This window comes from Neltuma alba, unplaced genomic scaffold, assembly GCF_004799145.2.
Source record: "Neltuma alba isolate B1F8T4 unplaced genomic scaffold, ASM479914v2 tig00010599_pilon, whole genome shotgun sequence".
Classification (NCBI taxonomy): Eukaryota; Viridiplantae; Streptophyta; class Magnoliopsida; order Fabales; family Fabaceae; genus Neltuma; species Neltuma alba.
In genome coordinates this window covers 91,345-109,985 of record NW_021635461.1, presented here as the reverse complement: position 1 = coordinate 109,985, position 18,641 = coordinate 91,345, and the positions used below count along the sequence as shown (strand labels likewise).

At 29.6% G+C, this 18,641-nt stretch overlaps 1 protein-coding gene across 1 annotated transcript; it reads left to right on the top strand.

Moving 5' to 3' along the window:
* The first annotated feature begins 4,786 nt into the window (after nucleotides 1-4,786).
* On the top strand, nucleotides 4,787-14,600 carry LOC114757495 (protein NRT1/ PTR FAMILY 5.2-like). Its single transcript, XM_028946564.1, has 4 exons — nucleotides 4,787-4,997; nucleotides 8,661-8,878; nucleotides 10,905-11,470; nucleotides 13,596-14,600. The coding sequence occupies exons 1-4, from the start codon at nucleotides 4,814-4,816 to the stop codon at nucleotides 14,449-14,451; spliced, it is 1,824 nt and encodes a 607-aa protein (XP_028802397.1). The 5' UTR covers nucleotides 4,787-4,813; the 3' UTR covers nucleotides 14,452-14,600.
* Nucleotides 14,601-18,641: the final 4,041 nt, after the last annotated feature.

Below are 18,641 nucleotides of genomic sequence, written 5' to 3'. Positions count from 1 at the left end.
TATCGAGGGAATCAGACTTAGAAGAAGAGAATATTTATTGAAGTCATTATGGATTAACTATTTATGGAACAAGTGATTGATAAATGATGAAATATAGTCAATAGTAAGATATACATGATAACCAGTTAAAAATCTTGTGAACTTGAGACACATGCTTTCTCAGTTCTTATAAGAATATAAGATAACCAAAGAAGGTGAGAAAAGCTTAAAGATAATATGAAAATATATGTTTTGAAGGTCATCGTGAAGAACAGTCTAAAGAAAAGTGTTTGTAATTTATCAAACAGATGTTCGATAAACACTTAATCAAACAAATTATCGATAAAATAAGTAACTGTGTAAAAATACTTTGAACTCGTTAATATGAAAAGTTATCGATAAAATGTTGATCAAACAAGTTATTGCAAAAGCTATTCTAAAGGACTTAGACTGATAGAGACAGAAAACATGATATTAATTGATTAAGTGATCAATAATTTAACTATCGATCAAGTGATCGATTATTGACCAAAGACATTTGAACTGAGTAAAACAGAGAGGGATATGTTTGAATAACTAATTGATCAATCAAAGAGGTTTTGTAAAGCAATGTTGGGATAAGTTATCGATAAGTGTTTGATAGAAGAGGTGATTGATAAACTATAAAGCATTCCAAACAATATGTGACTTGAAGGGACTTACCAGTTATCTGTCATGTGATCAAAGACCCTTTAATCGATAAGGTGATCAATTAACCCTTTGTTAATAGTGAGGAAGATTATCCTCTTTACTTGATAGCTTATCAATCATTTGAATTATAGATCAAGTGATCAATAATTTTCTAAAAGTACTTATGTTAAACAGTTTTACCAAATATCGAATAGGTGATCGAACAACCTATTTATCTAACAGGTTATCTATCACAGTGATTATCTAATACGTGATCGATAAAGCTTAACTATATTTGTACTCACAATATTCAGTCAGTTATCAAACATTTGATTAATCAAACCAATGATCTAACAGATGATCCAATAATTAATGATCCAACAGATGATCGAATAAAAGTTTAACAGTTATGCAGAGAAACTTACCATTTATCTAATGGCTTATCGAAAACCTTGTTTATCAATCAAGTGATCGATAAATACTTAATAATAGCGCTATTCAAAGAAGTTTGGCCATTTATCCAATACGTAATCGATAAATGCATTTATCCATAACGTTATCAAAAAACGCATTTATCTAACAGGTTATTGATAAAACTTTAATAGTAACTAAATTCAAAGAAACTTAGTAAAGATATGCAGAGAAGTTTAACTATTTATTTTGTCATCATCAAAACCTATTGAGTGATTTGGTACTTGCTTGAATAGTTGATATATACAAATATCAGTTTCTGGTGATTTCATTTCTATGAGCATATTCTATCGGCTGATTTTATTCTGCACTTTGAGTTCATTATGCACCTTCCATTTTGTCATCATCAAAAAAAGGGAGAATGTCAGATTTAAGGATAAAAAGAAACATTAATTATTTACCAACAAATATTTTACTACTTCTGTTCTATTTATAAGTTATTTTCAATATGTTTCACATAGATAAAAAGAAACATTAATTATTAACTCTTGTTTAAAATTGAAGTCAACTTTATGAATTTTATTAATGCTTATTTTAACTTTATTCATATTTAATTTATTAATTTTATTAACTTTTATTTCAACTTTATCCCTATTTAATATACATTAAGTCAACATAATGATAAATAAATGGTAAAATTATACATTAATATGAAAGATTTCTTTCCTTATCCTAATAGGATCAAAACTTGTTTTTTTTTTTACCTTATAAATAGAATCAGAAGGGCATGTGCTTGGAATACAAAGTTGTTGTGCGTATTTGATATTATCGATTTGAAAAATTTTATTCAGCCTACTTAAGGTAACTGTTTCCGATGTGATTTTTCATCTATAGCATCTTCCCTTGCATTATTATCTCAGTCAGCAACTTTCATGCACAATTTATGATAAAAGAAAATGCAACTTTTTTTAGCCACGACTCCTCTCGTAGTTCTTTAATTCTTTTTTGGATGTATGTTTTCAATTCAATTATTATTTAAAGGGTTAATACAAATTTTAATCCCTTAAGTTTGCCTTTATTTTAATTTTGGTTTCTTAAATTTCAAATCATAGGTTTTGATTTTTTAAGTTTCTTTTTATTTATAATATTAATCCCTATAATCCAATAAAAGATTAGACTATTTTGTCCCTTGAGGGACCAAAACCTATGATTTAAAATTTAGGAGACCAAACTAAAATGAGGACAAATTTGAGGATCAAAGTTTGCATTAAGCCTCATTTAAAACATGTTATTATTCTTTATAATAAGATGTTTACAATATTACACTTAAATTTTAATTTTATTACATATATGGCTTTTTAATGAAATCATTAATAGAAAATTTAAAGCCACTTCTGATAGTAGGACCCACAATATTTTTAATGAAAGTATCAAGATATTCAAGTTTAAAAAAACAAAAAACACAATCTTTTTCCAACCTCCAGACAATCTTCTCGGTTCATCTTTTTTTAAGAAAAAAGCCCACCCTCTTATAAGAATATAATTTTTTCTAAATTTAATTACAATGTTTTGAAATTGAATTAAAAATCTAAAAATATCGAATGAATACTAATCAAAGTACTAAAATGTAAATATTTATTTTGTTGACTTTATTTAAAAATTCTCTGAAATTAAAAAACTTCTGGATAAGTAATAACGGTGTCAAAATATAATACATGATAGGTTACAAAAATATCTAATTATTATATATAATATTTATGCTATTAAAATATTTTCAGTCATAATAATTAATATAATAACTATAAAAATTGGCAGATTTTTATAAAAGGAAAAAAAAAAGGAAAATTGATTGGTTAAAAAAAATTAATAAAAGAACATTAATAACTTTTTTAATTATAAAGAGTGGGGATGTAAAATTTTATTATAATTAATAATCTCTAACACACTCTAATGAAATACCCTTTTAACATTGGGGTATTTTGGTATTTTCTTTAAAAATTATATGGTGTTTGGTGAAATTTTGGTATAAGTTCATAGATATTTTTTTTCTTTAACTTTTTTTTTTAATTTTAATTGAGGGTATTTTCTTACTTTCATTAAAAATATCATGGGTTCTACTACAAAAGCAACTGATGTTATCTCATTTAAACGACGCTAGCATTTTTGTTTTATTTTTAAATTTGGATTGGTAGATTTGAACCCACAGAAAGTTCATAGTTCTGAATGAACTTTTGATATAACTTTATGAGTATTTTTGAATTTTAACCCTAAAAAATATAAGTCTTTTTCTCTCAATTTAACTTAGTTTGAAATATAAGTCCAATATGATCATATCTAGAGCATTTCATACTTTTTATCTTATGTACAATTAATTATACAAATATATTGTAATTAATAATCTCTAACTCACTTTAATGTAATAGCCCTTAAGGATTGGGGGTATTTTAATATTTTCATTAAAAATTATATGATATTTGATAAAATTTTGGTATAAGTTTATAGGTATTTTTTACCCTTAATTTTTTTATATTTCAATTGTGAGTATTTTGGTATTTTTATTAAAAATTATTGTAGGTCTCACTATAAAAGTAATTGATGTTATCTCATTTAAATGATGCTGACATTTTTGGGTTATTTTTAAATTTGGACCAATAGATTTGAGCCTATAGAAAATTTATAGTGCTGGGTAAACTTTTGGTATACCTTGATAAGTATTTTTGACCTTTAACTCAATTTTTTATTCTAGAAGTATGCCCATTAAGCACACACATTTTTTCAGTAATGCAAATGATTAAAAATGTATAGCTAATGAAAAACAACTCTTACATTTAGTCAACTTAATTAATTTTTAAATTCATATAAATTACTTATATAACTCATACATTAATAAATTAAAGAGACATATGCGGCAATTTTTGCGGGAAAAAAATAAGAGTTGATGTATAAATTTGCTGTGAAAGTTTTCATTCAGGAGTGATGGGTCCTAAAAATTTCTTTGGATTCAATATTATCACAAAAGTTTAAAATTACAATTAATGTTACAATTTTAACCATCAATGTTAGATTTTTTGACAATAGAGGACAAAATTGTTATAATTTTAAATTTTTAAGATAATTTTAAACTCATAAAAAAAACCTCAAAGTCCAATGCTATTGAGTAAAAGCTTCTTGAAAAAATTTATATCTTAACCCAAAAATTAATAACAACAGACAAAAAGCAAAACAAAGGAGAGTATCAGTTAGATTCCAAAACGAATTAATTATAGTTAGATCTCACAAATTTTTTCTTCTGAAAAATCAGTTGCATGTATCAATTTAATCATAAATTTAGGAGTCCTAATTTAGATAACAAGACATTTAAGTTTCAAGCGCAATTATCAATGTTTGCATTGGGATTATTGATTGCAGCTATATGGCATCTTGTTTTCAAAAAATAAAAAAATAAAAAATTCAAGAAACTTTTTCTTTCATCAATTAAGTCCTCTGGACTTAAATGTCATTACAAAAAAATATAATTTTGATATCAAGCAGAAAATTTTAATTTCTTTAATTCCTTAATTAAAATTAGAATTTTCAAAATATCATTATCGTCCAGTGTCTATTTTTAAGTGTCGTTTTCTCAATTTTTTATTCTCTCTTTGACCAAGACGCGCTTTCGAGTCTACAGAGAGAGAGGATGCGAATAAAGAGTTGGTTACAAAATTGTACAAAAGAGGGAATTGGTTTTCCTTCCTTGTTATCCATTGCGCTCCGGATGGCTCAGCCTTACTCAGATTCAGACCAAACGCTTCCTAGTGAGAGAGAAAGAGAGCAGAAGAAGATGATGGAAGGAGGCGGGATGACTAATGAGTACACTCAAGACGGAACTGTGGATCTCAAAGGAAAACCTGTCCTTAGATGCAAACGAGGTCGCTGGAAAGCTTGCTCCTTCGTCGTTGGTAAACTTCTATCTCTCTCTGTACGCTTTTGTCCTCTCAACTCATAAGCTGGAAGTAGTATTGTTTCAGGACTGCCTAGCTACTAAACAATGTGACTTTCGATAATATTTTTACTGCATGTATAGGCTTCATTTCTGCTTCTTCTTCTTCCCTTTTTTTTTTTTGGTTCAAATACTATTATCCATTAGTTTGGATTGGTGACACCCAAACCATGGTTTGGAGATTAAGTCACCCAAACACCCACCCAAAAATCAAAACCATGGTTTTGGGTCAAAACCATAGTTTTGACTCCAAAACCATGGTTTTGAAAAAAGTAAAAATTTTTTGCTTTTGGAGAAAAAAGAGAGAGTGTGAGAGCCTATAAGATATGTATCTTGTTATTTTTTTTATAAACATATTTAATATTATATTTTATAAATATATATACATATTAATTATTTATTAATTATATTATCTTATGTATTATTAATTATGTTGGTAAAAAATATATTATTAACAATTTTATTCCTTCAAATTAAAATATATCATAAAATATATTTTTTCTGTAATTATCATATTAACTTATGTCTTTTTTTTAGTAATTTGTATATATAAAAAGTGCTTCTGATAATAACTATCTAAACACTCTCACTTCTCAGAATCATTTTTTTACAAAATCTATTCTTCACAGAATCTATTCTCCCCAGAATCTATTTTCCAGAATCACTTTTCCAAACCATAGTTTAGTTTCATCCAAACACACCTGACTACCCCTCCTAGTATAGATATTTCCTCTGGAACATGAACTTAACCAAAAGACTCTAACGGGACCTTACACCACACAAACTGCGTTGGTTATGTAGAGTTTTTTTTTTTTTTTTGGTATTTTGTTTTAAGTGCAGGTGTCTGTATAGGCTCCATTTCTGTCAACTACTTTGCGATTTTATTGTTTAAGCTCTGTTAATCAATGTTAATTTCTTCTTCTCTTTTTGTTTTTTGTTTTGAAACCTTTGGTGAGCATTCATTAAATAACTACTACCTTTCTTAATATGTTAATTTAAGTAAACTAAAAAAATTATATTAGTTATTTGTAATAAATAGATGTTATCTTTTTCAAACTATTCTTACTTGTTAGTTAAAACTGTCACTGTTATGAGAATTATTTTTAAAAAACATAAATAAATATAAAAATTAAAATAAATTAAAATTTTATATTTAAAATTAAAATAAAAACTAAATAAGTCTTTATATTAAGAAATCTAAGTAGTGGTTCTTTTTAAGTTTTGTCGAAAATTCGCTGTCATGGAAACACTTCGCAAGCCAGATCTCTGCTACTTGCTCCTCTGTCACAATAGGTTTTCGTGTTTGTTTGTCTTGTAGTGAATTTCATCTTTATTAGTGCTTTCTATTTTTAACTATTTTATTTTCTTCAAAATCACATTTCTCATTTTTTTAAAAAAATAAAAAAGCTAATATAATTATTAGTCCATTAAATTTATTTTTATTTTAATTTTAATCTCTAAAAAAGTAAAATAGTCTAGATTTTTTCTAAATTATAAAGATTAATATTTTAAATAAAAAGAATTTGAGTGACTAAAACTTATAATTTGAATCGTGAGAAATTAAAATTAAAATGAGAACAAAATTAAAAGATTACAAATTATATTAATCCAAAATAAAACCTAAACTGATCCGTTTACTACCCCGGACTTGCTTGACTTGATGATACTCCAGAGTCTAGACTATATTACTCTCTCTTTCCCCCCCTTTTTCAGGTCGAGGTCTGTCTTATTATTATTCCTCTGGTTTTTAATATAAGACTCAATTCTTGAGTTGGTTTTGATCCTAAATATAAGATCAATTTCTTATATTTATCAATTTTATCTAAATTATCCCTATAGATACTCTCTCAACCATAATCAAGTAGAAGAAGGGGAGGAAATATTAAGAAAGATGATTATGGTGTTTAAGAAAAAATATGTCACTTTTCTTATAATTAACTAACTTACCTAACTCCCTTAATCTAATCAAATTAGTTAAATGAATCTTATAATAAGGTCGGAAGAGTATTATAAAATTAAGTTCTTGTTTGATTCCCCCCCCTAAATTTCTTTTTTAAGATCCCTATGTAGTTGCGAATCTCCAAAAAAAAAAAATAGATTCATTCGAATTGTAAGTGGTTTTTAAATTTTGTGGGTTGTTCAGGAAAAAAAAAAACTATGGGTTAATAGAACCTTTAGCACTTAAAATTTCATCTTATTTTGATTTAGGTCTGTAAAATTTGAAATAAGTGATTTTGATCTTTAAAATTTGATTTTTTTTTTAATTTTTGATCTTTATTTTAGGGGCTAAAGGCACTAGCAAAAATTTTAAGACAAACCCAAATGAAGTTAAATTCAATAGGTCAAAATTGCTAATTTCAGATTTTGAGTATCAAAACTATTAGTTTCAAATTTCAAAAATTAAAATCAAAATGATGTTAAACTTTAGGAACTAAAGATATTCACCCAAAAACTAAATATAAATATGACTAATTTTAGAGAGCACCTGTGCTTGAAGGCTTGATAAATACTCCTCCGGTCCTAATTATAAGACCTAATTGGCTTATTTGAGGAGATTAAGGAAGTAAGTTAAGTTGGTTATTTATAATAAATAAGTGTTGTCATTCCTAAAATATCCTTGCTAATTAAGTATATTGGCTAAAACTATCATTATTAGAAGGATTATCTTGGAAAAAAATGCATAAATATAAGAGACAAAATGGATTGGGTCTTATAGTTAGGACCAAATAAAAAGTCAAATTGGGTCTTATAATAAGGACCGGAGGAGTATAAATTTTTGGGTATGATCCCCTTGGTTTCACCGAGTATGTATGCGTCTGCATGAGCCAACCAAGGAGTGGAACAAAGGGTTAGGTTCAATGGGCCACTTTGCCCACCCGTTATAATTATTTAATTATAATAAGTATGTAAAATGGTTAGTATGTAACATATTTAAAAGTTTGGGATTTAATTTGATTATGTGGCTTTATAAAAATATAGAAATAACTTCGTTACGGTTTATAAAATCATGTAATTTAATTTTAAAATTAAAATAAAAGATTTGAAAATTTCTATTTTTTTAATGAGAAAATGGCGGGTTAGTCCGGCAACCATACCTGATTGGAAAATTTTCATTCCACTTTATACGGGGGCTGATTAGTCCCCCTGCTTTTTTTTTTTTTTAATTCTTCGCCGGACCTCCATGGTTTTGCATATCACATCCTATTCTCAACATAAAATCTAACTTAACTTTTAATTTAATTCTAAATATAAAATTTTAATTTATTTTATCTTTTATATTTAGGATTGGATGCATCAAAAAATAATTTAAAGTGCCGAATGTACTGAAAAAAAAAAAATTTGATGCACCTTAGTCCATAATTAATTTTATACATTGCACTAATGAAAATGTTGGTAACCTGACATACTGCATTATCTTTCATACTTTCTCTCTCTTACTTGTTCCTTATATATTTGGTCATACTTAAAGAAGAAGTTCATTTCCTAAATATTTAATTATTTTAAATTAATTTTAACTATTTTTTAGACTCTGTAATTCAGTTTGGTTATTAGGCTTCTATAAAAAAAGACAAGAGGAAAGTACTTTTTAAATTTTTAATTTTAAAATATTTTTCTTGTACAGTGTACGAGGTATTTGAAAGAATGGCATATTATGGGATTTCATCCAATCTGATAGTGTATTTGACAACCAAGCTCCACCAAGGCACCGTAGCTTCATCCAACAATGTTACTAATTGGGTCGGCACCATCTGGATCACGCCTATTCTTGGCGCGTACGTTGCAGACGCTCATCTGGGCCGTTATTGGACTTTTCTCATTGCCTCCATGATCTACCTCTCCGTATGTCTTTCTCCTCGTATTTGAAAATATGCCTGTGTGTGTGTGTGAAACAAACTAAGTATTACAACTAAATCATATCATAAACAGCATGGTTGGAAAAAAAAAGAAAAGAAAATCATAAACAGTATCTTTTACACTTATTAGAATGCCTAAAGTATATTTTTGATCTTTTAACTTTACATAAGGTTTCAATTTGATCCTTTAACTTTAAAAAGTAAACTTTTAGTCTTCTAATCCTAATACTGTTAACAAAAAACGATAATACTGAGCTCTTGAATGTTGACAAAGTATTACTAAATGCTAACATATTAAGTTTAACATTCAAAACAACCATAATTGTTACAAAAAGTCATCATTTAAAACTAACAATTTTGGGGTTAAATGACTAAAAGTATATTTTTTAAAATTAAGGGACCAAATTAAAACCTTATATAAAGTTAAAGGACCAAATAGATACTTTAGCCTATTAGAAAATACACTTCTGGAAATATCTTTTAAAGATTTGATTATATAATTTTTGAATCATATTATTCATAGTTGAGATATAAATTGTACTACCTTCAATCAAATATAATATATAGTTTGTAGTTATTAGATCTTATATTTAAAATTGAAGGTAGTAATTAAGACTTTATAATTTTTTTTAAAAATTATTAATTTTCTTTTAAAATATTTTAAATATTTATATATTTTTATATAAATATTTTGATCTTGAAATGTCACCTATAATGATATTTTTCATATTATGTGGAAGTCAATTTGAATATTTAGCACAGCATTTCAAATTTATAGATATATAGCATCACTTTCATATTTCGCAAGATCACATGTTGCTGCGCGGTAGCTTTGACTCCAAATTTGTCTTAAATAAGAAGAAACGAAGAAGCAACTTGTATAAATATGGTTTTTAAATACACAAGTCCACACAACAAGTAGCAATAGGCACTGGGTAGACCAATAATTCACCGACTGCATATGCATAAAGTCTGCAAGTTTGAAAACTGAGAAATAAGTAATGATTGTAGTGCGGCATTGAATATATAGCTCGAAGATAAATACTCCGCCTTGGAGAAATTTTTCCGGGGATGACTTTCTTTTTAAGTTCTTTTATCTAAAGGATTCACTAGTATGATGCCCAAAAAATAAACTAGCAATAGCGCGTATAAAATTTTTAGTATAATTTTTTGATTTTTGTTTTCATTAATCATTGATTAGTTTTAGTGCATTAATTATCTTAATATGTTCATTCTCTTTTTCTCACACTCTCAGGGTGTTTTTGAAAAATACTCCTTTTGATTCATAATATAAAAAGTCCAAAATATAAGAGGTTAAGCGAGTAGTTAATGATAATTTTATACTTTTATCCTTTGTTATAAGGGGGGAGAAAGCTTTAAATACAGGAGAGAGATAAAAGAATTTTTCAGTCATATTTTTCAATGGGAATAGGATGGGTAACTTATATCAATTTAAAACACATTTAATAATTTAACTAATATTTTTTTATTTGTGAAAAAATTTGACGGACATTTTATATTTTAAATCGGAGGGAGTAAGTTATACTGTTTCTTTTTACATGCATATTTATTGCTTTTACCCAATTTAACATACTTTTTTTCATTTATGTAATTTAATTATTTGTATCTTATAAGAAAGAATCCAAGCGAGTGTGTAACTTTACCCATTCTTGTTCATTGCTTGAAACCAATGTTTGTTCGGTTCATATTTAACTTTTATTAGAAAAAACTGAAAGAGGAAAAAAATGTATGCAGTTTTCAATTGAAAAATACAGGGTTTGGGAAAAACCGGAAAAAGGAAGAAACATCTTTTGTTTTGTTTTGTTGGTGCAATGATATAATTAAAATTATTACAGGTAAATAAATTTAATTGTGTGTGTGAGTATATATTTCACTGAGCAAAAGTATATAAACTATAAACAAGGTAACTTTTCTTAGAAGTCGTGCAAAAGGCATGACTACTGCTTGCTTAATTAAGCTTATAAAATTTTTTTGTATTAAAATTTTGGCAGGGAATGTGTTTGTTGACAATATCAGTTTCATTACCTTCACTAAAGCCACCAAAATGTACAGAAAAGGATTTAACAAGCTGCCAAAAAGCCTCCCCATTACAACTTGCTGTGTTCTATGGGGCCTTATACACTCTGGCAATAGGAACTGGGGGGACCAAGCCGAACATCTCCACCATTGGAGCAGACCAGTTTGATGATTTTGATCCAAAAGAGAAGTCCTCGAAGCTCTCATTCTTCAACTGGTGGATGTTTAGTATCTTCTTTGGAACTCTCTTTGCAAACACTGTCTTAGTTTACATTCAAGACAATGTTGGGTGGACTTTAGGGTATGCCCTTCCAGCTGTAGGGCTTGCAATCTCCATTTGCATCTTCTTGACTGGCACACCATTTTATAGGCATAAATTGCCCACTGGGAGTCCCTTCACAAGAATGGCTAGGGTTATAGTGGCTGCTCTCAGGAAATGGAGGGTCTCTCTTCCAACGGATCCTAAAGAACTTTATGAGCTTGATTTGCAAGAGTATACTAAGAAAGGAAAGTTTAGAATTGACTACACTCCCTCACTCAGGTACTTTTTTTTTTGGCCTTTTGGCCTCTCAATCATGATTTTATACTACTAGCATGTTGGTTTTTGTTCTATGGTTCTTTTTTTGTATATTTTAATTAAATTATATTTTAATCATAACTGGATTAACTTTGTTTTAACTCTGGTTTATTCTTTTAAGTTTAAATGATAAAATAATGACATACAGTTAGTTTGAAGGGAACCTGATTGTTATTCAGTTGATTTAAACTATTTAGGAGCTTCATTAAAATAATAAAACCAAATTCCATGTATCATTCACAAAAGCTAGCTCTCTTTCTGGATTCACTTTTGTTTTTAACGAGCAAATGAAAATTTGTTTTTCTTGACTCATATTTTAATTTAAGTAATAATTTTTGACCAGCAATTTAATTAATAATTACTCCTCCAGTCCTTAATATAAGACCCATTTCACTAATTTGATTAGATTAAGAAAGTTGGGTAAGTTAGTTAATTATAAAAAATGTGACGCATTTTTCCTAAAATACCATAATTATCTTTCTTAATACCCTTCTTTCTTTTCTACTTGGTTGTGGTTTAGGGAGTATCTATAGGGGTAATTTAGAGAAAAATGATAAATATGAGAAATGGATCTTATATTTAGGACCAAAACCAACTCAACAATTGGGTCCTATATTAAGGACCGGAGGAGTATCATTATACTTTTCAATAGTTTTTCATGTATGTGAGTTAAATTTACTTTATTATCTATATTTTTATTTACTTATTGCGTGGCATCGATTATAGATTTTGACACTGTCAAGATAATAGGGAATTATATTTGTCGATAAAATTTAATAGAATATTGACATAATCATATCATTAGGGACTACATTAAAAAAATTATAGGACATTAATTACGATTCAGTTATAATGGCCAAATCAAAAATTGAATGTAAGCATAACAGTGCAAAGCGTTATTTTCATGTAAAGAGATCATACAAAATAATAGCTAAAGCATACTCGGTGCTTTAACTTTATACGATCTTTTAGTTTGCTTTCTTAACTTTAAAAGTATCTTTTTATATAGCCCTTTAACTTTAAAATTATTAGTTTTAAATAATGATTTTTTTATAACAATCATGATTGTTTTGAAAATTAAACTTGATATGTTAGCATTTAAAAATATTTTAGCAACATTCAATATCTCATTGTTATCATTTTTCCTTAATGGTTTTAAGGTTAAGAGACCAAAAATAAATTTTTTAAAATTAAGATACCAAATTGAAACATTGTATAAAGTTAAAAGACTAAAAATATACTTTAGTTTAAAACAATTAACAGTTAGATTTCACTTTAAGTTTTAGAGAATAATTTCATAAAGGAACAACATTAAATCATTGACAAAATGGGTGGGTTTTTCTTGTTTTCGAAATAGAAAAATTCAATTAATGATTTTAATAAACTTAGAAGGCCAGAAAATATGATTTTGCGAAATTTTAATTTAAAATGATTGAAGGTGGAAATGATAACAATTTATAGCCACTTGATCAAAGAGGATTAAAAAAAATTATATTATAGTCAACCACGGTTGGCTTGGTTGATAAAGAGTTGGCTTATAACTTATCAGTTTCTAAGCTTTTATCCTATTACTGATGTGATGATCTTATTGTTGGGTAATCTATAAGTACTTATGTAGATGTTTTTGAAGCCTAAATGCATGTTTTGATCTTGATGAGTTCCTGAGATTTTCATATATCATAAAAACACCTTTTTTATTGGCTAAATATATTAAAAAGCTCTTGAATTGAAAGCTTGAAACGCTAGGTGAAGATGTAACCCACTAAATGCAATAGAAGTGACACATTTTCATATAACTAGTAAATTAACCATAATCATATTATCTTCTTTTTTTTTGGTAATAGTAATCCATTTTGGGAGGCTATATTGGCCTTTCACTGCTTTAGTTCAAGCCCGATTGAACCATGTAGATGTAAAGTTCTCTCAACAATAATTTTCTCTATATGTAAAACTCAAATTCAATATTTTACTTATATGAGAATAAGTATAAGATCACTTAAACCAATTGCTACCGGTCATGTTTATTTGATTTACACACATCATTTTAATAAATTTTGGTTATAATCTCTATAAATACAATACCTTGCAGGTTTTTGAACAAGGCATGTGTGAAAAGAGGTTCAGGAACTAGTCCATGGATGCTATGCACAGTCACCCAAGTGGAAGAAACAAAGCAAATGCTAAGAATGATACCAGTCTTGATTTGCACATTTGTTCCAAGCACCATGCAAGCTCAAACCAATACGTTATTTGTTAAGCAAGGGACTACTCTTGATAGACACATTGGTAGCTTCAATATCCCTCCTGCAAGCTTAGGAGCATTCATCACGTTATCCATGTTAATCTCAGTTGTTCTCTATGACCGTTACTTTGTGAAGATCATGAAGAAGATAACCAAAAACCCTAGGGGCATTTCACTTCTTCAGAGAATGGGAATTGGGTTAACAATCCACATTATGATTATGATCACAGCAAGTTTCACTGAGAGATATAGACTTAGTATGGCAAGAAAATATGGGGTTGTTAAGAATGGAGCTCAAGTTTCTTTGAGCATATTTATTTTGCTTCCTCAGTTTATTCTTATGGGAATTGCTGATGCATTGTTGGAAGTTGCAAAGATTGAGTTCTTCTATGATCAGGCCCCAGAAAACATGAAGAGTCTTGGGACTTCATATTCTATGACTACTTTAGGTGCTGGGAACTTTCTTAGTACTATTTTGCTATCAACTATTTCAAAAATCACCAGCAATAGTCATAATCATCACTATGGATGGATCTTGAACAACCTCAATGCTTCTCATCTTGATTACTATTACGCATTTTTTGCAGTACTGAATCTATTAAACTTCTTCTTGTTCATTGTTGTGACCAAGTTTTATGTGTATAAAGCTGAAGTATCAAATTCTATCCAAATGCTCACTCAAGAACTGAAGGGGGAACAGTGAGTCCAAGGGATTAGTTAGTTGGTTTAATTTGATTGAAAATAATGATATAGTTCTTGGGATCATGGTGAATGATTGAGTGTTTAATTCTAGTATGCCCTTGTTAAATGGTGACTTACATGAGAATGTATGAAGGAGGAAAAAAAGAATTATCAAACAAAGTTAGAAGTTTTTCTCTTCAATTATCACACACAATTACCATCTTTTGTTAAATCCACTACATTTTGATGATAATAAAATTTGGTAAGCATCTTTTGTAGGCAATAGAGTAATTATGATCAATTACAGGAATTAAGTGGAAAATCATTAGGAAATGGAAGAATAAGAAAAAGGTAGAGATACTTGAAGACGAATTACCCTATACTAATATAGGAAATGTTTTTAACATTAGTTACAAGGGACTTTCAACATTGATTTAATGGAGTAATCAAGTGACCTAGTCTTATGAACATTTAATGTTGATTAAAAGGTGAACGTAGAAGGATACTTTCTACCTTAATTGACTAATTCTTTGGTTGATGAAGTTATGTTATGTGTGAGGAAAAATTCAATAAAACGAAGATTGCCCTATAAGTAGTTCTACTCAGATGCTACTGAATAATTTTTAGTCAAAGGTTTGCCTAATCAGCAATTTAACTATCAAAGTTAAACTTCTGCTAGGGTGGATGTGATTTCCCCATAAAAATTAGTTTACGGTTGAAATTGCACCATAAAAAACTTTAAGACTTTAGACGTACTTGAAAAAGTACTTTAGAGAGCTAGACGCATCTTAACACTTACTTTGATGCAATGAAAATACTTATTTTTGAATTTTTAGGGGTAAAACAGAGTCTTGAAAATGCAATGATAATGGACTCTCTTGAGGTAGTCATTAGGGGCAACGCATTGGTCAATTTATTATGGAATTAGAGATGTAGTTAGGATTAGTTGAACATGATTATTTCATTAAGTGAGTTCAAATTAGTGGAATGGCAACACACTAATATGTGGACCACTTTACACTAACAAAAATCAAGCAACTCAATGCACCTTAATGTTCTTACCCAATATTGAGCTATGACCAAATTTAGGACTTCTAGTAAATCTTAGTCCTTTAGCATGGTTGTTTGAAGACTTTGTAGATTGTAGGGTTCTATGGTTCTTGAAATCTCAATGGTATCAGTTTGCATCTAGTTGTTTTTTTTACTTTGGTAATCATGTTTTCTTGAACTTATTGAACATGTTCGTTATTGTTGGTTGTTTCTTCAAGCCTAATAATGATGTTGGACTAAAGGAGACATATGTTCAAAGGCATGGCATTCTCTTTCAATATGAAAGTTTTAAACTGTTAGGTATGGCACCTTTCACTATTCCTTTTTTATTAAACTAATTTTTGGCATGTACTATTAGTTGCCTTGTGAAGGTCCAACATCAAGGTACATTTGTTTTTACAGAGCTGTGGTGACGTGAAAATAAGAAGGATTTGTTCTTGCATGGAGTAATATTTTTTGGCCCTTGTTTGGTTATTTGTTATTTTACTTATGTTCTTTTCATATTCATAAGTTAACTAATATTGTCACCTTTTATATGTGTTTGTTGTTTAGGCTGCTTGGTTGATCTTGATGTGTAAAATTGTCTTGCCCTTTATATTTTGTGTTTGTTTGTTTATGAATTTTTGTATATTTTATTTTTAATTCATAGTTGATCATTTTATAACAAAATGCTTTAACCAATAAAATCACAGGGCTAAACTTAATGTGCAATTCAATATTAATGAATTGTAGCTTGATTGTTATATGTTAAGTTGGGGTGTTTGTAATATCTGGGTTTTCAATCAAGGATTTAGGAGTAATTAAGCTTGATTGTAATATAATCTTGAGATGTTAATGGTTGTTTGAGGTAGATAAGGAAAAGGGGTAATCTAAAGGTTGTGAGACTATTTTGTGGCCCTCTGTGTTTTTTGCTACGGCAGAAGGAGAAGTTTGTGGCTTCCCTAGAACAATATTCATGGCGAATATCACAGAAGGGAGAGCTTCTGTGAAGTTTGCCATGGTGAAGGGTTGTGCTTACCGCGGTTAAGGGTTATATTCACTGTGACGAATACACGTAAAATTCAAATTATTGGCACCTCTATGTTTTTCACCATAGTAAAAGGTAAGGTTTGCTATGGCAAACTCACAAAAATGCTAATAAAAACCAGTGTCAAACGTACGAGAACAAAAAGATTAAGGAGGAGAAGCAAATAATCTCTGCTAGGGTTTATAGTTTTCCGCTTTGGTAAAGTAAGTAGTATGTTGTTATTACTAAATGTTTGTATCAGTGCTTGTGCCTTGTGCGGTTATAGAGGTGAATGTTTTGGAGTATTCTCTCTATTATGTTATTGATTGTATTCCTAGTCCGCAATGTTATATCTATGCATTAGGTTCATATGTGGAGGTTAGTATTCTATATGGAGGATAATTATTCTTGGAACCCATACGACATGCTAACACTATGATAAGGTGTTTGGCTTCTTATTAGGCCCTTATAGTTCTACCTTTTCTCCGGCCTGGAATAGGGATAGAACTCTTAGATAGACACCTCTTTGGCCCTGGTTGGACTACAGGGTAAGAAGGGGACCTATTGAATCGATATGAGTGAGGTGACCTTTGGCTGGTTACTCCACACAGATGGTTCAGGTCCATGTCAAGGAGTCATAAGGAGGAGTATGGTGAATGGGAGGGTATAAACTATTGTGTTTATTTCATATGTGTTTGCATATTTTTAACTTAAGATATTTTATGTATGGTATTACTTCCCTTGCTTACCATTTTGTTGGTATATATTGTAAAGTGAGTTTTGGTCACTGGGACTTTACATCTCACCTTGTTAATCTCACTGTTTTCAAGGGAGCCTTTTGATATTGTCTATTATGAAGGGAAGCAGTAAGAGGCTTAGGTACGCACAGCCTAGTGGACCTCTCATCACTTGAGTTTGTAAAGACTATATAATTTGCCATGCTAGGCTTCATGTTTTGTATCTGCATATGTAACTGTCTCTTTCATACTTTTGGATTATTGTATTTTGGAGAACATTTACTTAATGGCCAGAGGCTATAGGTTTTGTTATGCATGAGCTTTATGGATCCATGTTTGTCACCATTTGGGGGGGGGAAACTCCTATCTTATTAACGATTGTTATGATTTTGAGACTATAAGAGTTAAGCATGTGTGATTGTGCGCTGGACTTAGCCCTTATTTTTCTTGCGCCCTAAGTCTTTGTGTGATGGATTTTTAGGATGGCTCTATAGGCTGCTATTGTGCCCTAGGCCCTACTTGTTATTGTTGTTGGTTTGGAGGACTTTCATTTATACTGGACTCTTTATAACTCTGGTAGCTTTTGATAATCTAGTCAAATTTTTTTACGTACTATGGCTAACTTAAACTATTATGAAATCATGGTTTTAAGAAAACATCCTTTTAACTTAGTATTAGTTTCAAGGTTTATGATCTCTGGTGTATTGCATATAGTATTCATGGCAACATACAATCATTATACTTAAATTTCTCTTTTATCTTATTTCCTTTCTTTCTTATTAAGTGCTTATCTGTTCTTTTGTGGGTTCTACCCTCAAGTAGGGAAAGATGGTCACACTAGACATACTGTTGAAGCTGGCGATGGAAGTCACATACCACTTAATGGCGCTGGTCGACCTAACTCAATTAGTGATGGGATTCTAAGCTAGTTACAAGCAGTAATCCTTTCCATTAACGAGCGAGTAAGGAAGATGGAAGAGGACAGGAGGAACAGGGAAGATGAGATTTCTCATAGAATAGGGGATCAGCTAGATGGGGATAGTGTTAAGCATATTAGGAGCTAGTCTAACCACCTTGAGATGAGGGATGAAGAGGATCTTAAGGACATACCCCCACCACTAACCAACCCCATTATTAATGATCGAAAGCATTTGGGGCTTTATAACCCTTCGACATTTAATGGTAGCCTGAATCCTAGAGATACTGAGGCATGGATGGACTATTTATAGACACTATTTAGCAGTTTGAATGTTGAGACACGAAAGAGAGTGCAAGCTACTAAGATGTTGCTGGAGGAAAGGGTAAAATAGTGGTGGGATAGCATGAGGCCTATAGATGACAGAAGGATGGTATGGGATGAATTCAAGGGGCTGTTCTTTGAGTATTACTTCATGATAGAGGTGAGACAACAAAAAAGGT